Here is a 24,688-nt window from a genome sequence, read left to right as displayed (position 1 = left end):
TCTCCTAGCAAACCAATAAGCTAGCATGCTAGCAAGCCAGCAGGGAACCCACCCACAAGATGTAAGAGTTCCCCGCTCCACTGTCTAAAGCACTTGGATACAGTGGGGGCATGTTTAGTAGGGAAACGGCCCTTGTGGTGAGCACTGTCATGCAGGGATTGATGGAAGACTGCCTGAAGATCCCTCCTATGCCTCCCATTGTCCATACCAGAGCTCCCTCAGCACCTCCTCACTGTGGCCTTGTGCTCCACACCCTTGCCCAGCTCCCCTGTCCTTCTCTGCACACACTGCAGCCCATCAGTGACTTTCTGCTTCCCAGGGGCCCACAACTGGACACAGCACTCCAGCTGTGGCCACAGCAGAGGGCCACGCTCACTGCCCTGCTCCTGCTGCCCCACTGCTGCTGACACAGGCCACCATGCCCTTGGCCTTCTTGGACACCTGGTCCCAGGCTGGCTCTTCTTCAGCTGATCTTTTACCGCACCCCTGCGTCCATTTAATCCACACTTCTCCCCAGCCACAAATTCACCAAGTAGACTTCAAATTCAGGATCCACCATTTGTAGATGGCCTTCTTGTTCTGAGCAACTCAAGACCGCAGTCACGGAATTGCAGCTACACACCCACTCCAGGCTCAAAGGCACTTGCCAAAGCTGCATAGTTCATCACTCAATGCTACAACACAAACTTGCCACTTCTGATTTCTTGCGTCACAAGGAGGCTTCATAATTGCTCACCTTCTTTCTTTGGCTACAAGGGATAAGAATGTCCCCCCACAACTTCATGGACAACAGAAACATCCCCTTGCATCTTGTCAAAAGACAAAAGACTTGATAGACCTCTACAATAATTCGAGAAAATTAGAGAACAGTTTCAAAAGGAAAAGACACCATTCCAAAACTGGAAATCAAACAAAAAAAGACCCGTGACCTCCAGCACTAATACGTGCGCCTTCAGCCATAGTTCTGCAGAGGCCCAGAGACAGAGCTTCCCTGAGCCAAGCAGCCAGCTGCCCTCCCAGAGGCACCAGCCCTTTGGGGCCTCAACATCACAGGTCAAAGGCCAAGTTCTGCTGTCGCTGCCTGAAGGAAATCTCTAGCTCCTGGCAGGACACCAGCACTCAGCATCCTCAGCCAGCAACAGGAAGCACTGGCTGCTCCTAAACTTGCACCACTGCCTTGCGCTAAAGACAGCACAACCCACAGGTGGCACTTACAGAATCACGATATCCAGTCTCTGCTGTGACCACTGATGGAGTCTGGAGTTCATCCCTCTCAATTTGGTCCTCTTCAGCTTCTTCTTCAGGAGAAGTTGGAGCCAGGGGAGAGACGGCTGTTGGTTCTGTCAGCTGTTGCAAGAGAGAAGCATGAGGCACAGGCCATCACCTATCATTCAGAACCTCATTTCTTTTCAGATCTTCCACTATATCTTATAAGGAGAAATCAGAACATTTCTTAGCGACATAGGGACTCTAACTCCCACCAACCTAATTATAATGGACCAATTCAACAGAACTCTACATGAATATAAGGTTGATATTTCTCCCTGGTTGCTATCAGCAAGCAACGCGGCCTCTGTAAAACACAGCATTAACTTCTTGAAAGCTCTGAAATGGAAAAACAGGAAAGCAACAGCAACGCCTTTGCTACTGCTGCTGCAGACATGGAAAACTCAAACTGGACCACAATCGCATCCAGTGCGGCAAAAGTGCAGGAAACATTGTGCAGAAGCATCTTTGCTTGCTGGAGAAGGAGGAAATGAACACGGAATCCACTCCGAGTGATCCAAGAAGCCAGCAAGCCAGCAAGGCATCCAGCCACAAGATGAAAGTGTCACATACTCCCCTGTCTAAATCACTTGGATTCAGTGGGGGGCCATGTTTAGTAGGGAAACAGCCCTTGTGGTGAGCACTGTCGTGTAGGCATTGATAGAAGTCTGCCCAAAGTTCCCTCATGAGCCCCCCATTGTCCAGGATAAAGCTCCCTCAGCACCTTCTCAATGGGCCTTGTGCTGCACCCCTTTGCCCAGCTCCCCTGTCCTTCTCTGCCCACGCTGCAGCCCCTCCATGACTTCCCAGGGCCCACAAGTGCACACAGCACTCCAGCTGTGGCCGCAGCGCTGCCCAGCACAGGGCCATGCTCACTGCCCTGCTCCTGCTGCTCCTCTGCTGCTGACACAGGCCTTCAAGAAGCCCTTGGCCTTCTTGGACACCTGGTCCCAGGCTGGCACTTCTTCAGCTGACCTTTTCCTGCACCACTGGGGCCTTTGGACCACGCAGCTCTCCCGCCACAGATTTGATCATTTGACTTCCAATACAGTATCCACCATTTGTAGATGGCCTTCTTGTTCTCAGCAACACAACACAGCAGTCAAGGAATTGCAGCTACACACCCACTCCAGGCTCCATGGAAATTGCCAAAGCTGCAGACTTCATCACTCAATGCAGCAACACAAACTTGACATTTCTGTTTTCTTGCATCACAAGGTGGCTTCATAACTGCTCACTTTCTTTCTTTGGCCACATGGGATAAGAATGTCCCCCCACAGCTTCATGGACAACAGAAACATCTCCTTGCAGCCTGTCAAAAGCCAAAAAGCACTTGGCCCAAAAGACTTGACAGACCTCAAAAATAAGTCAAGAAAATTAGAGAACAGTTTCATAAGAAAAAAACAACATTCCAAAAATGGAAAACAAACAAAAAGTCCCATGACCTCCAGCATTACCAAATGCACCTTCGGCCACAGCATTGCAGAAGCCCAGAGACAGAGCTTCCCTGAGCCAAGCAGCCAGATGCTCTCCCAGAGGCATCAGCCCTTTGGGGCCTCAACATCACAGGTCAAAGGCCAAGTTCTGCTGATGCTGCCTGAAGGAAATCCCTAGCTCCTGGCAGCACTCCAGCACTCAGCATCCTCAACCAGCAACAGGAAGCACTGGTGGCTCTGACACTTGTACCTCTGCCATGCACTAAAGACAGCACCACACAGAACTGGCACTTACGGGCTCTGAATATCCAGGCTCTGGTGTGGCCAATGATGGAGTCTGGTGTTCATCCACCTCAATTTGCTCTTCTTGGGCCTCATCTCCAGGAGCAGCAGGAGCCGGGGGAGAGACAGCTGTTGGTTCTGTCATCTTTGGCAACAGAGAAGCATGAGGCACAGGCTATCACCTATCATTCAGAACCTCGTTTCTTTTCACGTCTACAACTACATCTTCTAAGGAAAATTCAGAACATTTCATAGCAACATCAGGATTCTAAGTCGCACAGACTAAAATAAATTGGGCCGCCTAAAAAGAACTGTTGATGGATATAAGGTTGATATTGCTCTCGGGCTGCTATCAGTAAGCAACCATGTCGCTGTAAACCGCAACTTTTTGTTCCTAAAAGCTCTGAAATGGAAAAGTAGGAAAGCAAAAGCAACGCCTTTGCTTCTGCTGCTGCAGACGTGGAAAACTCAAACAGGCTCACAATCTCATCCAGTACTGCAAAAGGGCAGGAAGTGTAGTGCAGAAGCATCTTCGCTTACTGGAAAAAGAGAATATAAACAAGGCAATCCTCTCCTAGCAATCCACCAAGCCAGCAAGGCACAAGATGGAAGTATCACCCAATCCCCTGTCTAAAGACTTGCATTCACTGGAGGCATGTTTAGTAGGGAAACGGCCATAGTGGTGAGTACTGTCATGTAGGGATTGATGGAAGGCTGCCTGAAAGTCGCTTATGAGCCTCCCATGGTCCAGACTAAAGCTCCCTCAGCACCTCCTCAATGGGCCTGCGCTCCACACCCTTGCTCAGCTCCCCTGTCCTCCTGTGCACACGCTGCAGCGTCTCCATGACTTTCTGCTTCCCAGAGGCCCACAAGTGCACACAGCACTCCAGCTGTGGCCACAGCGCTGCCCAGCACAGGGCCACGCTCACTGCCCTGCTCCTGCTGCCCCACTGCTGCAGACACAAGCCTTCAAGAAGCCCTTGGCCTTCTTGGACACCTGGTCCCAGGCTGGCTCTTCTTCAGCTGATCTTCTACCACACCCCTGGGGCCTTTTGACTCACACAGCTCTCCTGCCACAGAGTTGTACATTTGACGTCAAATACAGCATCCACCATTTCTAGATGGACTTCTTGTTCTGAGCAACGTAAGAAGCAGTCAAGTTCTTGCAGCTTCACCCCCACTCCAGACTGAAAGGCATTGCCAAAGCTGCAGACCTCATCACTTAAGGCATCAACACAAACTTGCCCATTGATGCTTTTTGCCTCACCAGGAGGATTCATAACTGCTCACTTTCTTTCTTTGGCCACACAGAATAAGAATGGGCCCCCACAACTTCATGGACAACATAACCATCTCAAAAGCCAAAAGACATTGGGCTCAAACACTTTTGGAGAACTGAAGAAATCCAGAAAACAGCAGACCAGTTTCACAAGAAAAAGACACCATTCCAAAACTGGAAATCAAACAAACAAAGCCCCATGACCGCCAGATCTGCCACGTGCACCCCTGGCCATGGCACTACAGAAGCCCAGAGATAGAGCTTCCCTGTGGCAAGCACCAGATGCTCTCCCAGAGGCACCAGCCATTTGAGGCCTCAACATCACAGGTCAAAGGCCAAGTTCTGCTGATGCTGCCTGAAGGAAATCCCAAGCTCCTGGCAGGACTCCAGTACTCAGCACACTCAGCCAACAACAGGAAGCCCTGGTGGCTCTGAAACTTGCACCACTGCCTTGCACTAAAGACAGCACCACCCACAGCTGCCACTTACAAGCTCGGGATATCCAGGCTCTGGTGTGGCCAATGATGGAGTCTGGCGCTCATCCATCTCAATTTGCTCCTCTTCGGCGTCTTCTTCAGGAGCAGTGGGAGCCAGGGGAGAGATGGCTGTTGGTTCTGTCAGCTGTGGCAAGAGAGAAGCATGAGGCACAGGCTGTCACCTATCATTCAGAACCTTATTTCTTTTCAGATCTTCCACCACATCTTCTAAGGAGAAATCAGAAGACTGTTGTGACATAGCAGTTCTATGACCCACAGACTAAAATAAAATAGGCTACCTAAAAAGAACTGTGAATGGATATAAGGTTGGTATTGTTCCCTGGCTGCTATCAGCAAGCAACGCTGTCTCTGAAAAACACAGCTTTAACTTCTTGAAAGCACTGAAATGGAAAAGCAGGAAGTGACATAAATGCCTTTGCTACTGCTGCTGAAGATGTGGAAAACTAAAACTGGATTAGAATCCCATCCTGGGCTTAAAAAGGGCAGGAAGTGTTGTGCAGAAGCATCTTTGATTGTGGGAAAAGGAGAAAATGAACAGGGCAAATCTCTCCTAGCAAGCCACCAAGCCAGCAAGCTACAAGATGGAAGTGTCACCCGCTCCAGTGTCTGAAGATCCAGGATGCTGTGAGGGCATGTTTAGTAGGGAAACGGCCCTTGCCTCCCACTTTGCAAACCCACAGCTGGCACTTACGGGCTCGGAGTATCCAGGCTCTGGTGAGACCAATGATGGAGTCTGGCGCTCATCCACCTCAATTTCCTCTTCTTGGGCTTCTTCTCCAGGAGCAGAGGGAGCCAGGGGAGAGATGGCTGTTGGTTCTGTCAGCTGTGGCAATAGAGGAGCATGAGGGACAGACCATGACCTATCATTCAGAACCTCATTTCTTTTCAGTTATTCCACTACATCTTTTAGGGTGAAATCAGAACATTTCATAGCGACATACGGATCCAAATCCACCCACAAAATTACAATGGGCCAATTCAACAAAAGTGTAGATGGATAAAAGTTTGATATTGCTCCCTGGCTGCTATCAGCAAGCAACGCTGTCTCTGAAAAACACAGCTTTAACTTCTTGAAAGCACTGAAATGGAAAAGCAGGAAAGCGACATCAATGCCTTTGCTACTGCTGCTGAAGATGTGGAAAACTAAAACTGGATTAGAATCCCATCCTGGGCTTAAAAAGGGCAGGAAGTGTTATGCAGAAGCACCTTTCCTTACTGGATAAGGAGAAAATGAACAGGGCAAATCTCTCCTATCAAGACAGCAAGCCAGCAAGCCATGAGATGGAAGCTTCACCCACTCCAGTGTCTGAAGATCCAGGATGCTGTGAGGGCATGTTTAGTAGGGAAATGGCCCTTGCCTCCCACTTTGCAAACCCACAGCTGGCACTTACGGGCTCGGAGTATCCAGGCTCTGGTGAGACCAATGATGGAGTCTGGCGCTCATCCACCTCAATTTCCTCCTCTTGGGCTTCTTCTCCAGGAGCAGTGGGAGCCAGGGGAGAGATGGCTGTTGGTTCTGTCAGCTGTGGCAAGAGAGGAGCATGAGGGACAGACCATGACCTATCATTCAGAACCGCATTTCTTTTCAGATCTTCCCCTACATCTTCTAAGGAGAAACCAGAACATTTTGTTGCGACATAGGGATGCAAATCCACCCACAGACTTACAATGGGCCAATTCAACGAAAGTGTAGATGGATAAAAGTTTGATATTGCTCCCTGGCTGCTATCAGCAAGCAAGGTTGTTTCCGTAAAACTCAGCTTTTAGTACTTGAAAGCACTGAAATGGAAAACCAGGAAAGCGACAGCAACATCTTTGCTACTGCTGCCGCAGATGTGGAAAACTAAAACTGGATCAGAATCCCATCCTGGGCTTAAATAGCGCAGGATGTTGTGCAGAAGCACCTTTCCTTACTGGATAAGGAGAAAATGATCAGGGCAAGCCACTCCTCGCAAGCCAGCAAGCTAGCATGCTAGCAAGCCAGCAAGCCAGCCACAAGACGAAAGAATCCCCCACTTTAGTGTCTAAAGCACTTGGATTCAGTGACAGCATGTATAGTACTAAAACGACCCTTGTGGTGAGTACTGTCATGCAGGGATTGATGGAAGGCAGCGTGTAGGACCCTCCTATGCCTCCCATTGTCCATATTAGAGCTCCCTAAGCACCTCCTCACTGGGCCTGTGCTCCATACCCTTGCCCAGAACCCCTGTTCTTCTCTGCACACACTGCAGCCCCTCCATGACTTTCTGCCTCCCAGGGCCCAAAACTGCACACAGCACTCCAGCCGTGGCCACAGCGCTGCCCAGCACAGGGCCACACTCACTGCCCTGCTCCTGCTGCCCCTCTGCTGCTGACACAGCCCACCATGCCCTTGGCCTTCTTGGACACCTGGTCCCAGGCTGGCTCTTCATCAGCTGATCTTCTACCGCACCCCTGTGTCCATTTAACCCACCGGTCGCCCCAGCCACAAATTTGCCAAGTTGACTTCAAATTCAGAATCCACCATTTCTAGATGGCCTTCTTGTTCTCAGCAACACAACACAGCAGTCAAGGAATTGCAGCTACACACCCACTCCAGGCTCCATGGAAATTGCCATAGCTGCAGACTTCATCACTCAATGCAGCAACACAAACTTGCTGCTTCTGTTTTCTTGCGTCACAAGGAGGCTTCAAAATTGCTCACTTTCTTTCTTTGGCCACAAGGGATAAGAATGTCCCCCCACAACTTCATGGACAACATAACCATCTTCTTGCAGCTTGTAAAATCCAAAAGTCACCTGGCCCAAAACACTTGATGGACCTCAAAAGTATTTAAAGAAAACTGCAGACCAGTTTCACAAGAAAAAGACACCATTCTAAAACTGCAAACCAAAAAAAAAATTCCCGTGTACTACAGCACCACCACGTGTACTCTCGACCACAGCGATGCAGAAGCCCAGAGATACTGTTTTCCTGAGCCAAGCAGCCAGATGCTCTCCCAGAGGCACCAGCCCTTTGGGGCCTCAACATCACAGGTCAAAGGCCATGTTCTGCTGATGCTGCCTGAAGGAAATCCCTAGCTCCTGGCAGCACTCCAGCACTCAGCATCCTCAGCCAGCAACAGGAAGTGCTGGCTGCTCCAGAAGTTGCACCTCTGCCTTGCACTAAAGACAGCACCAGCCACAGGTGGCACTTACAGAATCATGATATCCAGTCTCTGGTGTGACCACTGAAGGAGTCTGGCGCTCCTCCACCTCAGATTGTTCCTGTTCGGCTTCTTCTCCAGGAGCACCGGGAACCAGGGGAGAGACAGCTGTTGGTTCTGTCAGCTGTTGCAAGAGAGAAGCATGAGGCACAGGACATGACCTATAATTCAGAACCTCATTTCTTTTCAGATCTGCCACCACATCTTATAAGTAGAAATGAGAACATTTCTTAGAGACATAGGGATTCCAACTCCCACCAACCTAATTGTAATGGGCCAATTTAACAGAACTCTACATGGATATCAGGTTGATATTTCTCCCTGGTTGCTATCAGCAAGCAACGCTGCCTCTGTAACACAAAGCTTTTACTTCCTGAAAGCTCAGAAATGGAAAAGCAGGAAAGCGACAGCAACGCCTTTGCTACTGCTGCTGCAGATGTGGAAAATTAAACTGGACAACAATTGCATCCAGTGCGGCAAAAGTGCAGGAGACATTGTGCAGAAGCACCTTTGCTTTCTGGAGAAGGAGGAAATGAACACGGAAACCACTTGGAGCGAGCCAGCAAGCCAGCAAACCAGCAAGGCATCCAGCCACAAGATGGAAGTCACACACTCCCACGTCTAAAGCACTTGGATTAGGTGGGGGGCATGTTTAGTAGGGAAACTGCCTTTGTGGCTAGCACTGTTGTATAGGCATTGATGGAAGGCTGCCCGAAGTTTCCTCATGAGCCTCCGATTGTCCATACTAAAGTTCCCTCAGCACTTCCTCACTGGCCTTCGGCTGCACACCCTTGCCAAGCTCCCCTGTCCTTCTGTGCAGATGCTGCAGCCCATAAGTGACTTTATGCTTCCCAGGGCCCACAACTGCACACAGCACTCCAGCTGTGGCCGCAGCGCTGCCCAGCACAGGGCCACGCTCACTGCCCTGCTCCTGCTGCCCCTCTGCTGCTGACACAGCCCACCATGCCCTTGGCCTTCTTGGACACCTGGTCCCAGGCTGGCTCTTCATCAGCTGATCTTCTACCGCACCCCTGGGGCCTTTGGACCACACAGCTCCCCAGCCACAAATTTGCCAAGTAGACTTCAAATTCAGGATCCACCATTTCTAGATGGCCTTCTTGTTCTCAGCAACACAACACAGCAGTCAAGGAATTGCAGCTACACACCCACTCCAGGCTCCATGGAAATTGCCAAAGCTGCGGACTCCATTACTCAATGCAACAACACAAACTTACCCCTTCTGTTTTCTTGCATCACAAGGACATTTCATAACTGCTCACTTTCTTTCTTTGGCCACATGGGATAAGAATAGCCCCCCACAACTTTGTGGACCACAGAACCATCTACTTGCAGCCTGTCAAAAGCCAAAAGTACCCTGGCCCAAAAGACTTGGTAGACCTCAAAAATAATGCAAGAAAACAGCAGACCAGTTTCAAAAGAAAAAGACACCATTCCAAAACTGGAAATCAAACAAACAAAGCCCCATGACCGCCAGATCTGCCACGTGCTCCCTCGGCCACAGCACTGCAGAAGCCAAGAGAGAGACCTTCCCTGAGCCAAGCAGCCAGATGCTCTCCCAGAGGCAACAGCCCTTTGGGGCCTTAACAACACAGGTCAAAGGCCAAGTTTTCTGTTGCTGCCTACAGGAAATTCCTAGCTCCTGGCAGGACTCCAGCACTCAGCATCCTCAGCCAACAACAGGAAGCGCTGGCTGCTCTGAAACTTGCACCTCTGTCCTGCACTAAAGACAGCACCATCCACTACTGGCACTTACGGGCTCAGGATATCCAGGCTCTGGTGTGGCCAATGATGGAGTCTGACGCTCATCCATCTCAATTTGCTCCTCTTGGGCCTCATCTCCAGGAGCAGCAGGAGCCAGGGGAGAGATGGCTGTTGGTTCTGTCAGCTGTTGCAAGAGAGAAGCAGGAGGCACAGGCCATCACCTATCATTCAGAACCTCATTTCTATTCAGATCTTCCACTACATCTTCTAAAGAGAAATCAGAACATTTCATAGCAACATCAGGATTCTAAGCCCTACAGAATAAAATAAAATGGTCCACTTAAAAAGAACTGGGGATGTATAAAAGGTTGCTATTTCCCTGGCTGCTACCAGCAAGCAACACTGTCTCTGTGAAATGTAGCTTTTACTTGAAAGCTCTGAAATGGAAAAACAGGAAAGCGACAGCAATGCCTTTGCTACTGCTGCTGCAGGCATGGAAAATTAAAATTGGATCAGAATCCCATACAAGGCTGGAAAACGATGGGAAACGTGGACAAGCATCCTTGCTTCCTGGAAAAAGAGAAAATGAATAAGGCAAATCTCTCTTAGAAAACAAACAAGCCAGCAAGCCAGCCAGCCAGGAAGCCACAGGATGGAAGTGTGACCCAGTCCAGTGTCTTACGATCTTGAATGCTCTGAGGGCATGTTTTGTAGCGAAATGGCCCTTTGCCTCCCACTTTGCTAACCCTCAACTGACACTTACGGGCTCGGAGTATCCAGGCTCTGGTGTGACCAATGATGGAGTCTGGCGCTCATCCACCTCAATTTCCTCCTCTTGGGCTTCTTCTACAGGAGCTGCGGGAGCCAGGGCAGAGACGGCTGTTGGTTCTGTCATCTGTGGCAAGAGAGTAGCATGAGGCACAGGCTGTCACCTATCATTCAGAACCTCATTTCTTTTCAGATCTACCATTACATCTTCTAAGACGAAATCAGAACATTTCATATCAACATCGGGATTCTAAGCCCGACAGACTAAAATAAAATATGCCACCTAAACAGAACTGTGGATGGATATAAGGTTGATATTGCTCTCTGGCTGCCATCAGCAAGCAACAATGTCACTGTAAACCACAACTTTTTGTTCCTAAAAGCTCTGAAATGGAAAAGTAGGAAAGCAACTGCAAGGCCCTTCCTACTGCTGATGCAGACTTGGAAAAATCAAACTGGATAACAATCTCATCCAGTGCTGCAAAAGAGCAGGAAATGTTTTGCAGAAGCATCTTTGCTTGCTGGAAAAAGAGAAAACGACAATGGCAAACCTCTCCTTGTAAACCAACAAGCCAGCAAGGCGCAAGATGGAAGTATCAACCACTCCACTGTCCAAAGCACTTGAATTCAGTGAGGGCATGTTTGATAGGGAAACAGCCCTTGTGGTGAGCACTGTCGTGTAGGCATTGATGGAAGTCTATCAGAAAGTCCGTCATGAGGCTCGCATTGTCCATACTAGAGCTCCATCAGCACCTCCTCCCTGGCCTTGTGCTGCACCCCCTTGCCCAGCTGCCCTGTCCTTCTGTGCACACACTGCAGCCTCTCCATGACTTTCTGCTTCCCAGGGCCCAAAGTGCACACAGCACTCCAGCTGTGGCGGCAGCGCTGCCCAGCACAGGGCCACTGAGACGAAGTGGGGATCCATTCTGAATTAGGTGAAGTGCCTGGAAGAGGTGAGAGGTCTGTGGGGCCAGAGCTGAAGAAAAGGCCGCATGCCGAGACAGCAAGGAGACAGAGAAAGAAAAACAGAAATTACCACAAGGTCGATCTGTCCCAGACCTAGGAATTCCTCTGATAAAGAAGAACTAGTGCTAAATGTCACGCGGAATGAATATGTATGAACTTATTGTGAAACTGTATGCATATGCATTTGGGAGGGGGATAAAAGGCGACCTGAGGTCTTCAGAGGTACGCATGCCTTGTTGGGGGACTTGCGTCCGGCGCGTGTCGTAAAATAAACATACCGGGCTTTACAACTTTTATAAAGTTGTGAGGTTTCTTCTTTTCTCCGCAAAACATTATGGTGAGCCAGGCAGGAGCTCTCTGTCCCCGCAGGGGCAGGGGGGATAGACGGACCTCCAAGGCGCGCCCTAGGATTTTTTCCTGGTGGGGCTCCGCTCGTCTCAACTTGCCACCTGCCAGGACAGACAAGGACCTGCTGGCCTGCGGAGGAAGATACGGTATGTACTGAGGGGCCCCGGGGGAGGGAAAGGAGAGCAAGGGAGTAAACCACCCGGAGACGTCTGGGTTCAGCTGATAGAGCAGCTGTATTAGAGATGGGGTTCATAGTTCTGATACAGCAGACCGCTAGTGGCTCTGGGGGTGAGCCGGGTGAACCCGTGTATGTGTGTTGGGGGTTCATAGTTCTGATAGAGCAGAAGTGTTGAGCCCGTGTGTGTTTTGTTTGTATGTGTGTGTGATGTCCGGACACTGTGTTGCTGTATGGTTAATGTGTGCATTGTGTGGTCGGTGCACTGTGTTTCTAATCGTGCAAGTGTATAAGTGTATGGTGTATAAAAGAGAATAAATCTACAGTGCGGGGGGGTCAGTACTACCCGTGTTTGAAGCAGCCGAGTGAGGCCTGAAGCGCCGGCTGCAACAGGCTGCGGGGGCAGGGACAGAAGTGCCCCACAGAGAAGCGAGTAGAAGAATGTCAGTGATGGTATTTATCGTGTTTAAATGTAGTGATTTGTGTAGATCTGGTACATTTTAACCGTGAGTATGAGCTCAGAGAGTTCCTTTGCCTTGGATGTTTGATTTTGATCTGCAGACTGTATGATGTTATTTTGATTGTGTCCAAGAAAATTGATGTGAGTAAATGCTGAATTATGGTATGCTATGTTGTGTTGAGAAAAGCGAGCACTTTGAGAGATATGCCCTTTCCCAGTGGTTTTGTGTGGTGATTTTCTTCCGCTGCATTGTGGTAATTTGATTTTCATTGTATAGTAGTGTTTGTGGAGATTTTAAGATTTTGTCGCAACAAGAGTGGCATTTTACATAGGAGAACTATAGTACAGTGATTTATGCTTAACTACGATAGAGTTAAAGGAATTCTAAGAATTCCCCCCCTCACAGCAATTCAAGCCTTGGCTCTAGGGAATTTGAGATAAAGGGGGGTGTGGGTGCAATTGTTTCTTTCTGAAGGCATATCAGAGTTTCGGCTGTGACTAGCACAGCCTTTTTGCAAAGCAGTAAAACAAGTGTAAGTAGGCACAGTGCTTAATTAGATTGTGCAAGGAAAGAACTAGAAAAGACTGATATTTTGTCTGATCAGAATATAGTGTCTATATCACGTTTTTGATTAGCATGCTGTGTGAGGTGACAGTGGCTGTCCCCTGGGCACAGGGACAGCTCTGGCTGCCCCATCTCCCCAGGGAACACGGGATTGGCCTGTGAGCAAAAGCTGGATGTGCAGTTATTATTGCAGTGCGGTGTTTATGAGAAACACTGGTTTTGCTGTTCTAATAAGTGTTAGGGCACATGTAAATTAGAGGTTTCTGGTCAAGCGGATTCAGAACTTAAGGTCTTAGAACTTGTGTGTGTGGGAACCACATCTGATACCTGCCACCTAGAGCTGTGTGTATAGGAGGAAAACTGAGAAACTACTGTGAAGGTCTGTTAAAAGGTTTGAGTGGAAGCGAGATAGGGCAAGGAGAAATAAATAATGAGAACTGACCAGAGCAAAGAGGTTCCTAAATTAGCCCCTTTTGGGAGGGGCTCACTGGGAGAAGGCTGCCAGTAGGAGCAGCTCAGAAAATAAAAAGATTTATAATACTTCATTTCTGTTAGTACTGTTTTAAAGTAGGAGGACAAATGGGATAGAGTTTTGTATGCTGAAATGTCTTTGTGTTTTAAGAAATCACCCAGATTTCTTGAAAAGGGAAAACAAGGCAAAGAGAAAGCAAATCAAACATGTTGTTCAGCATGCAGCATAAGATAGCAACGTATGAAACCAGGCAAGGATCATCATGCTGAAATGCAAAGCAATCACAGTTCACAAAATGAGTACATATGATTTGCTAAAGGCTCCTCCCAAGGTAAGGGAGGAAGGGTAAAGATGACCTCCCCAAAAGGGAAGAATTTTTGTCGACACAAGGGCCATATATTCAGTTTTAAATAAAACTTTAGTACCTGTGGAGAATGTTTATGTTGTAGTGTGGGGAATGAACAACTGGCCAGTCTGAGAAGGCATACTTGTGCAAACCTTTAAAGTAACATGTGTACTATGTGTACCTAAAAGCTTTTGTACAATTCGCTCAATTTGCTAAACATTCTCAAATGAGAAAGGTTACTCTGGAGGCAAATGATATAAAGATGTTTGGCTTAACATTAACAGACACTGAAATTAAGAGAGACATTAGTAAGGAGATATTAGAATAAGTAAACAAGTGTTTTCAAGGGTATGGGCCTCTGCTGTACCAGTGAGACTGAAAGATGCTCCCCCATGAGCATCAAGTTTAAGGAAAGAACACAACTAGTGAGAACTGAGTAGTACCCTCAAAAGGAAGATAAGGAAGGAATCAGCCCAATAACTGATAGTACTGGATTAAGGGCTGTCAATAAGATAACACAGAATTTATACCTGTGGTAGCAAATCCATATACCTTACTAACTTGTTTAACACCTGAGCTAACCTGGTTCACTCTTTTAGGCCTAAGAGATGCCTTCTTTTGCCTCCCTATCCACGAAGCCAGCCAGGAAATTTTTGCATTCAAACTCAAGCTCACATAGTCCATGTGCCTGAAGGCTTCAAGATTCCCCACTCCGATTGGAGAACAGCTTGCAAAGACCCAGAGTCCCGGGAAGATCCACAAGAGGAAAGGAGGCTGTTGCAGTATGTGGACGATCTTCTAGTAGCCACTCGGATGAGGGAAGCAAGAGAAGCCTGGACAGCAAGCCTTTTGAATTTCCTAGGACTCCAAGGACGCAGAGTCTCAAAGAAAAGGCACAGGTAGTGAAACAGAAGGTAATCTACCTGGGGTAAGAAGTGAGTGCTGAGCAGCAGACTTTAAGGCGGGGAAGCCATATGCCAAACCCTGAAACCCCAGACAACGAAGGAGCTCCGAACCTTCTTAGGCATGGCAGGGTGGTGCCAGCTGTGGGTTTATAATTATGGACTGTTCGCCAGACCCCTCTATGCTCTTATTGCCAATGGAAACTGAGATCTCCAGTGGACAAAAGACACCACACGGGCCTTTCGCCAGCTACAGAGAGTGCCCTCATGTCGGCTCCAGCTTTGAAACTTCCAGATCTTCTTTTCTCAGTGGACACCATAGTTGCCTAGAGACCACCGAAGCTACCTACTCCTGCCGCCCAGGCTTAAGGGACACTCCTCCGGACTATGCAGAGACCTGGTTCACTAACAGGAAAGCAACATTGCAAAGTTCACAGTGACCACCTGCAGAGAGGTAATAGAGTCTGGACCCTTACCAACAGGGACCTCTGCGCAGAAGGCTGAGATAATTGCCCTGACCCATGCCCTGGAAAGGGCAAAAGGGAGGAGAATAACCATCTACACAGACCCAAGGAATGCATTTGGAGTCATACATGCACATGGAGCCATCTGGAAAGAGAGGGGACTGCTGACCTCACAGGGAAAGAAGAGACAATCCAGCTGCTGGAAGCAGTTCAGCTACCTGAAAAGGCATATTAAGGCACACTAGAGAGTGAGCTTAAAATTGGAGGAAAGAAATGAGCTGGCGGATGGAGAGGCAAAGAAAGCAGCAAAGGGTGAGGTACAGATTTTCCTCGAAGGTAAGCCATAATACAATAATACTAACCAAAAGAGACGTACAACTGCAAGGGGTGGGCTGCCATTGAAAGAGAGCTAGGAATCCCTTCCCATTTTCGTGGTTACTAGTGAAGGAAGGGCACTAGAAAACACACTAGGGCCTAACTACTTAGAAGCCTTTTATAGAGTGTGGCTCCTTTTTCGAAATGACCAAGGCTGCGAGTGATACAGAGTGCATTACACAAATCTGATTGAAACAATCGTTGCATCGTTGTCAGGAATTTATATGCCACTATCACTCAGGTAAGCCGACAATGTGATCTTTGCCTCCAGACTAACCCCAAAATAGACCCCCGGCCAAAACTCGGTCAGATCGGGAGAGGCCATGGGCCTGTACAGCAGTGGCAAATTAACTTTTAAGAACTCCCAAGGAAAGGGGGGGTATCAGTATTTACTGGTATTGATAGATACATTTTCAGGGTGGCCAGAAACATTCCCCACCAGAACTGTCAAAGCTCAAGAGGTGACCAGATTATTTTTATAAGGAATAATACCATGCTTCAGAGTTCCAGCCACGATATCCTCAGATAAAGAATCACATTTCATTTCCAAAATAGTGCAACAGATTAGTAGCCATCTGGGCATAGATCAGGAGCTTCACACCCCATACCACCCCCAATCAAGCGGCCAGGTGAAGAGAATGAATCATTTGATTAAGCAGCAAATCATAAGACTGGGGCAAGAAGTTAATCTACCCTGGCCCAAGCTCTTCCACTAGCACTATTGCAAATTCAAACTAAACCTTGAGCTAAAGAAATGCTGAGTCCTTTTGGAATGCCTTACAGAAGACCATATAGAATACAAAGGGAATGTCCAGAATGTCCACCTACATGATGGCATTAAGCAAACAGCTCAGAGTAATTGAGAAACATGTGGCTGGAACTCGGAGCAGGGAGTTAGATAGCCTGGGGATGATGTATATGTTAAGTCTCTTACAGAGAAGACTTCGGAACCACAGTGGGAGAGACCACTGCGAGTACTTCTCACCACCTTCACTGCAATCAAAATCAAGGAGCAGAATGCCTGGATTCATCACTCTCGGGTGAAGAAGGCCCAGAAACCCCTTAAGGAGTGACGCCAGGAGACAATGAACTGAGATTAAAACTTACTCGGGCAAAATGAGTATATTGCGGTCGGGAGTAGCTCATATTTTAGTTTGTAGAATTGTATTGTGTGTAATCATAACTGAAGTTTCAGAACTTGAGAGTACCTCTGTTCAAAGTAATGCTAAATGGCCTTGGTCCCTGGCATTTAATCAGTATACTGGATCATAGGAAAACCTTCTGAGATAAAAGATTTAAACATATCTACTGTAGTCATCCACGAGAATCAGATATGTGAGGAGCAAGAATGGCAAGAACAGGAACTGTGGACTCTTCAAGGAATCAGAGGAGAAGAAATCAAAGTAGGGTGCCAGGTCATCAATAGGGTAGCTTATGAGAGACCAGATGTAATTAGTGTCTGAACCTCTCCTGGTGTATATGAACACCAGGAAGTCTGTGATAACCTAAGTGAATCAGACTGTTGGTGTAATTTCACCTTGATACAGCCTGTAGAAGTGACCTGCCTTTGAGCTCGAATTAATATCAGACTTTCATTTGAATTCAAAGTGGATGTGACTGAACAACAGCTATTATTCAATCCAGAATGGTCTCTCAAATGTGTGGCGTTGATAATGCAAATTAACATCTCAAAAATCCAACCAGCCTGCTCCTCCTTCCTAAAAACTCCCTTTGAGGGCTGGACACTGTACTTTTTACCACAGCAGGGCCTTATACACCCCATACTAGTTCAAACTAAAACAGGCATATCTCAGGAGCAGAACAAGAAAGGAAGGAGCCAGCTCTCCTGGTGCCTAAAACCAGGAACACCAAGAAATCAGTTTCCTTAGGTCATTTTCCAAGCCGGTTGGCTGAACACTCAGGCAATGACTGGTAAAGGGTGCTGAACTGCAGGTGGTAAATTAACCCAAGCAAGGAAGGTGATTTTCTTTATTTATAGCTATCCCTTTTCCTACTGAGATTTGGATCAGTGATTGTCCCAGTCTGAGGCGGTTGGATTCTGCTTAAAAGAGGTAGAGAGAGACTCCCCCTCAGAGCTCAGCAGCAGGCTGTAGGATTTTGAGCATCACTTTTGTGCTGAGTGTTTCAAGTAGCAGAAACCTGATCCCAGTTTCTTCTGAGGCACTGCAATGAATTTAGGCTCTTCTCTCAGACTTCCCCTTCATTATTTACTTGAGGCTTGGACCTGAAGCTAGGGGCAAGGTGGGTGAAGTTTCGTAGACCAAGAGAGACATTCCTGCTTGCCACACATCTGGGAAATCAGGTGCTCTGGAGGGGGAAGGAGATTCCTGAGGTCTCTACATTTCAGAACAAACATCTGCCTCAAATATGACCTAAACCTCTGTCAGATACACTTGTGAAGTGTGTCTGAATTTGCAGTGTGAGCCCAGCACATCCCTCTGGCAGGGAGGGATGGTCATAAACAGAAAGCGGTTCCTGTTCCCCATAACAAACATCTAACTGGCATATTAGGGACAAGATTAGGAGTTTTAAATGGAATTGATTCAGAAATACTGGTGCATAAACTGGCCACTGCATCAGGTAGCCTAACAAAATTGAAGCAGCCTTTATAGTAATCTCTATTGGCATTAGGAACTAGCCAGTGACAGATTTCAAAAGTACTGCCAAAGTAAGGAAGTATGAAAAGGCCGGGGACCAAGACCACAAGTTGATAGTAGAAGCACTTAGTATAGTTCAAGATAATGTGTCTTTAGCTTTCAGTTGTATACAAGCACAGTTATGGATACAAGCAACAGCATCTCTGATCATATGGGAAAGGGGTGAAGGTAATTTTCCAGCTGAAATTTAAGAAATTGTGTGAGATAATGCAATTGATGTTGAAAGGAAGTTTCAAACCTGGCGGACTATGGTGAATTTCACCTATGATCCTGTTTCTAATGTGGCAACTGCCTTTGTGCTTACCATACATAATGCCACTGTTTTTGTTATCCATCCCATCATTGCTCTAGGACATGGAGTGTGGGCACGAAAGATGAATGGGAAGTGGCAGACAGTAAACTTAGAATCCTGCACTGCTAGAGAACAGATGGGATTCATTTGTGAAAGCAATACTATTAATGCTCAAGATGTGTGTTTAGACACTGAGCAGAGTATTTGTCACTTTGAAGTCCATCCAGTCACTCACCAGAAAACTGTGCTCGTATACACTGGAAAAGGGTGTGTGTGTTTGAGGACTGCCTGTGCTGCAGTAAATATTGATAGCAATGATGTTATTCTGTCTAGTAAAAATCACTCTAACTTCTGTATTTGTAATTTTGTTAAGATTATCGGGTGTGATTTTTCGTACTTGGCCCCAGTGACATCCCACCAGCTGATTAAAGCTAATTACACAATGTACCACAGACTACCACCTACCCCTATTGGGATGAACCTTACATTAGTGAAACAATTAATTGAGCACCAAGACTTATTGGAAATCCTGAAGGAAATCCAAGAAAGTGGAAAGAAAACCTTAATTACTGTCCAACACGATACAAAGGAGATAACCAGGGTTCTACAAAGAATAAAACAGAATATAGATCATCACTGGTGGGATGTGATCTTTGGGTGGTCACCAACTGCGAATGGAATCTTTAATAAGTTGTGTCACCCCATTGTAGTTTTACTAATATTAGTTGGGATAAGTTTAGGACTATCTATTACATTGTTAATTTGGAACTGTAGGATGCTACAACGAATAGCTGTACTAACATCTTTGTCAAACGTGCATGGTGAAGCATTAAAAGACACTTATCGTCGCGGAGGTTTTCCTTAAGTAAAAGAATTTACTTATTTCCTAGGAAAGGGGGGAATGAGACGAAGTGGGGATCCATTCTGAATTAGGTGAAGTGCCTGGAAGAGGTGAGAGGTCTGTGGGGCCAAAGCTGAAGAAAAGGCCGCATGCCGAGACAGCAAGGAGACAGAGAAAGAAAAACAGAAATTACCGCAAGGTCGATCTGCCCCAGACCTAGGAATTCCTCTGATAAAGAAGAACTAGTGCTAAATGTCACGCGGAATGAATATGTATGAACTTATTGTGAAACTGTATGCATATGCATTTGGGAGGGGGATAAAAGGCGACCTGAGGTCTTCAGAGGTACGCATGCCTTGTTGGGGGACTTGCGTCCGGCGCGTATCGTAAAATAAACATATCGGGCTTTACAACTTTTATAAAGTTGTGAGGTTTCTTCTTTTCTCCGCAAAACACCACGCTCACTGCCCTGCTCCTGCTGCCCCTCTGCGGCTGACACAGGCCTTCAAGAAGCCCTTGGCCTTCTTGGACACCTGGTCCCAGGCTGGCTCTTCTTCAGCTGCTTTCTACCACACCCTTGCGTCCATTTAACCCACCCGTCGCCCCAGCCACAAATTTGCCAAGTTGACTTCAAATTCAGAATCCACGATTTCTAGATGGCCTTCTTGTTCTGAGCAACACAACACCGCAGTCAAGGAATTGCAGCTACACACCCACTCCAGGCTCCATGGAAATTGCCAAAGCTGCAGACTTCATCACTCAATGCAACAACACAAACTTGCTGCTTCTGGTTTCTTGCATCACAAGGAGGCTTCATAATAGCTCACTTTCTTTCTTTGGCCACATGGGATAAGAATGTCCCCCCACAGCTTCATGGACAACAGAAACATCTTCTTGCACCTTGTCAAAAGACAAAAGACACCTGGACTAAAACACTTGGTAGACCTCAACAATAATTAAAGAAAACTGCAGACCAATTTCAAAAGGAAAAGACACCATTCCAAAACTGGAAATCAAACAATGAAAGTCCCGTGACCTCCAGCACTAATACATGCGCCTTTGGCCACAGTGCCGCAGAGGCCCAGAGACAGAGCTTCCCTGAGCCAAGCAGCCAGCTGCCCTCCCAGGGGCACCAGCCCTTTGGGGCCTCAACATCACAGGTCAAAGGCCAAGTTCTGCTGTCGCTGCCTGAAGGAAATCTCTAGCTCCTGGCAGCACTCCAGCACTCAGCATCCTCAGCCAGCAACAGGAAGCACTGGCTGCTCTGAAACTTGCACCTCTGCCTTGCACTAAAGACAGCACCAGCCACAGGTGGCACTTACAGAATCACGATATCCAGTCTCTGGTGTGACCACTGATGGAGTCTGGAGTTCATCCCTCTCAATTTGCTCCTCTTCGGCTTCTTCTTCAGGGGAAGCTGGAGCCAGGGGAGAGACGGCTGTTGGTTCTGTCAGCTGTTGCAAGAGAGAAGCATGAGGCACAGGCCATCACCTATCATTCAGAACCTCATTTCTTTTCAGATCTTCCACTGTATCTTATAAGGAGAAATCAGAACATTTCTTAGCGACATAGGGATTCCAACTCCCACCAACCTAATTATAATGGACCAATTCAACAGAACTCTACATGAATATAAGGTTGATATTTCTCCCTGGTTGCTATCAGCAAGCAACGCGGCCTCTGTAAAACACAGCATTAACTTCTTGAAAGCTCTGAAATGGAAAAACAGGAAAGCGACAGCAACGCCTTTGCTACTGCTGCTGCAGACATGGAAAACTCAAACTGGACCACAATGCATCCAGTGCGGCAAAAGTGCAGGAGACATTGTGCAGAAGCATCTTTGCTTGCTGGAGAAGGCGGAAATGAACATGGAATCCACTCCGAGTGATCCAAGAAGCCAGCAAGCCAGCAAGGCATCCAGCCACAAGATGGAAGTGTCACACACTCCCCTGTCTAAAGCACTTGGATTCAGTGGGGGGCATGTTTAGTAGGGAAACAGCCCTTGTGGTGAGCACTGTCGTGTAGGCATTGATGGAAGTCTGCCCGAAGTTCCCTCACGACCCCCTCATTGTCCATACTAGAGCTCCCTCAGCACCTCCTCACTGGCCTTGTGCTCCACACCCTTGCCCAGATCCCCTGTCCTTCTGTGCACACACTGCAGCCTCTCCATGACTTTCTGCTTCCCAGGGGCCCACAAGTGCACACAGCACTCCAGCTGTGGCTGCAGTGCTGCCCAGCACAGGGCCATGCTCACTGCCCTGCTCCTGCTGCCCCACTGCTGCTGACACAGGCCTTCAAGAAGCCCTTGGCCTTCTTGTACACCTGGTCCCAGGCTGGCTCTTCTTCAGCTGATCTTCTACCGCACCACTGGGGCCTTTGGACCACGCAGCTCTCCCGCCACAGATTTGATCATTTGACTTCCAATACAATATCCACGATTTGTAGATGGCCTTCTTGTTCTGAGCACACAGAACACAACACAGCAGTCAAGGAATTGCAGCTACACACCCACTCCAGGCTCCATGGAAATTGCCAAAGCTGCAGACTTCATCACTCAATGCAGCAACACAAACTTGCCATTTCTGTTTTCTTGCGTCACAAGGACGTTTCATAACTGCTCACCTTCGTTTTTTGGCAACAAGGGATAAGAATGTCCCCCCACAACTTCATGGACAACAGAACCATGTCCTTGCAGCTTGAAAAAGCCAAAAGGCACTTGGCCCAATAGACTTGGTAGACCTCAAGAATAATTCAAAAAAATTAGAGACCAGTTTCACAAGAAAAAGACACCATTCCAAAAAATGGAAAACATATAAAAAGTCCCGTGACCTCCAGGAGTACCCCGTGCTGCCTCGGCCATAGCGCTGCAGAGGCCCAGAGACAGAGTTTCCCTGAGCCAAGCAGCCAGATGCTCTCCCACAGGCACCAGCCCTTTGGGGCCTCAACATCACAGGTCAAAGGCCAAGTTCTGCTGTCACAGCCTGCAGGAAATCCCGAGCTCCTGGCAGCACTCCAGCACTCAGCATCCTCAGCCAGTAACAGGAAGTGCTGGTGGCTCTGAAACTTGCACCTCTGCCTTGCAGTAAAGACAGCACCAGCCACAGGTGGCACTTACAGGCTCAGGATATCCAGGCTCTGGTGTGACAACTGATGGAGTCTGGCGTTCATCCCTCTCAATTTGCTCCTCTTCGGCTTCTTCTTCAGGAGAAGTTGGAGCCAGGGGAGAGATGGCTGTTGGTTCTGTCAGCTGTGGCAAGGGAGAAGCATGAGGCACAGGCTGTCACCTATCATTCAGAACCTCATTTCTTTTCAGTTCTTCCACTACATCTTCTAAAGAGAAATCAGAACATTTCATAGCAACATCAGGATTCTAAGCCCTACGGAATAAAATAAAATAAAATGGTCCACCTAAAAAGAAGTGTGGATGGATACAAGGTTGTTATTGCTCCCTGGCTGCTATCAGCATGCAACACTATCTCTGTAAAACACAGCTTCAACTTCCTGAAAGCACTGAAATGGAAAAGCAGGAAAGCGACAGCAACACCTTTGCTACTGCTGTTGCAGAAGTGGAAAACAAAAACTGGATTAGAATCCCATCCTGGGCTTAAAAAGGGCAGGAACTTTTGAGCAGAAGCACCTTTTCTTACTAGATAAGAAAAAAATGATCATGGCAAGCCACTCCTAGCAAGCAAGCAAGGTGAAAGAATCCCCCACTTTAGTGTCTAAAGCACTTGGATTCAGTGACAGCATGTTTAGTAGGGAAATGGCCCATGCGGGGATTGATGGAAGACTGCCTGAAAGATCCTCCTATGCCTCCCATTGTCCATACTAGAGCTCCATCAGCACCTCCTCACTGGCCTTGTGCTCCACACCCTTGCCCAGATCCCCTGTCCTTCTGTGCACACACTGCAGCCTCTCCATGACTTTCTGCTTCCCAGGGGCCCACAAGTGCACACAGCACTCCAGCTGTGGCCGCAGTGCTCCCCAGCACAGGGCCACGCTCACTGCCCTGCTCCTGCTGCCCCACTGCTGCTGACACAGGCCACCATGCCCTTGGCCTTCTTGGACACCTGGTCCCAGGTTGGCTCTTCTTCAGCTGATCTTCTACCGCACCCCTGGGACCTTTGTACCCAAGTTGCTCCGCAGCCACAGAGGTCCTCATTTCACTTCAAATACAGCATCCACCATTTCTAGATGCCTTTATTTTCTGAGCAACACAAGATGGTAGTCAAGAACTTAAAGCTTCTCCCCCAGTCCAATCTGCAAGGCATGTGCCAAAGGGGCAGACTTCATCACTCAATGTAGCAACATAAACTTGCCCTTTTCTGCTTTTTGCCTCACCCGGAAGCATCATAACTACTCACTTTCTTTCTTTGGCCAGACGGGGCAGTAATGAACCCCTATAGCTTCATGGACCACAAAACCATCTTCTTGCAGCTTGTGAAAACCTAAAGACACCTGGCCCAAACGCCTTTGTAGAACTGAAGAATTATGCAAAAAAGCTGCAGACTGGTTTCACAAACCAAACACACCATTCCAAAAATGGAAGTCCAACAAAGAACGCCCTGTGACCTCCAGCACTACCATGTGCTCACTCGGCGATAGCACTGCTGAAGACCAGAGGCAGAGCTTCCCTGAGCCAACCAGCCAGATGCTCTCCCACAGGCACCAGCCCTTTGGGGCCTCAACATCACACGTCAAAGGCCAAGTTCTGCTGATGCTGCCTGCAGGAAATCCCTAGCTCCTGGCAGCACTCCAGCACTCAGCACACTCAGCCAGCAACAGGAAGCACTGGCTGGTATGAAACTTGCACCTCTTCCCTGCACTAAAGACAGCACAACCCACAAATGGCACTTACAGGTCCAGGATATCCAGGCTCTGGTGTGATCAATGATGGCAGCAGGCGCTCCTCCACCTCAATTTGTTGTTCTTTGGTTTCTTCTCCAGGAGCTGCAGAAGCCAGGGGAGAGACGGCTGTTGGTTCTGTCAGCTGCGGCAAGAGAGGAGCATGAGGGACAGGCCATCACCTATCATTCAGAACCTCATTTCTTTTCATATTTACCACCACATCTTTTAAGGAGAGATCCAGAACTTTTATAGCAGTGTCATTTTAAGTCGCAATGACAGAATTATAATATCCTTATTCAAATGCACTGCAAATTGCTCTTATTTAAGTACTTCACCCTGCCTATTATCAGGTGGCAATGTTCTATTGGTAAAACAGTGCTTCTATTTCTTCAAAATTCTGAAATGGAAAAGTGAGAATTTGGAAGTGATGACCTTGTTTCTGATCAAATTGGATTTTTTCTGGCTTTCCAACTGGCCTTCTACACTCTACTGCTAGTGGCCAAACTCACTGCTGGGTCTCCA

General features: G+C 47.8%; 1 protein-coding gene across 1 annotated transcript in view; it reads right to left on the bottom strand.

Moving 5' to 3' along the window:
* The window catches only part of LOC132086444 (uncharacterized), a 69,577-nt gene that overhangs the window by 14,700 nt on the left and 30,189 nt on the right, over positions 1-24,688 (bottom strand). The window contains exons 3-8 of the mRNA XM_059492128.1: positions 24,177-24,308; positions 22,434-22,565; positions 20,641-20,772; positions 10,430-10,561; positions 9,719-9,850; positions 7,937-8,068 (exon numbers count right to left, since the gene is read on the bottom strand). Of these exons, the coding sequence (XP_059348111.1) occupies positions 7,937-8,068; positions 9,719-9,850; positions 10,430-10,561; positions 20,641-20,772; positions 22,434-22,565; positions 24,177-24,308 (792 nt within the window). The remainder of the gene's footprint in view (positions 1-7,936; positions 8,069-9,718; positions 9,851-10,429; positions 10,562-20,640; positions 20,773-22,433; positions 22,566-24,176; positions 24,309-24,688) is intronic.

The sequence above is a fragment of the Ammospiza nelsoni genome, chromosome Z (genome assembly GCF_027579445.1).
Source record: "Ammospiza nelsoni isolate bAmmNel1 chromosome Z, bAmmNel1.pri, whole genome shotgun sequence".
Classification (NCBI taxonomy): domain Eukaryota; kingdom Metazoa; phylum Chordata; class Aves; order Passeriformes; family Passerellidae; genus Ammospiza; species Ammospiza nelsoni.
Note: the sequence above shows the minus strand (reverse complement) of the source record. Positions and strands in the feature narration are given on the sequence as shown.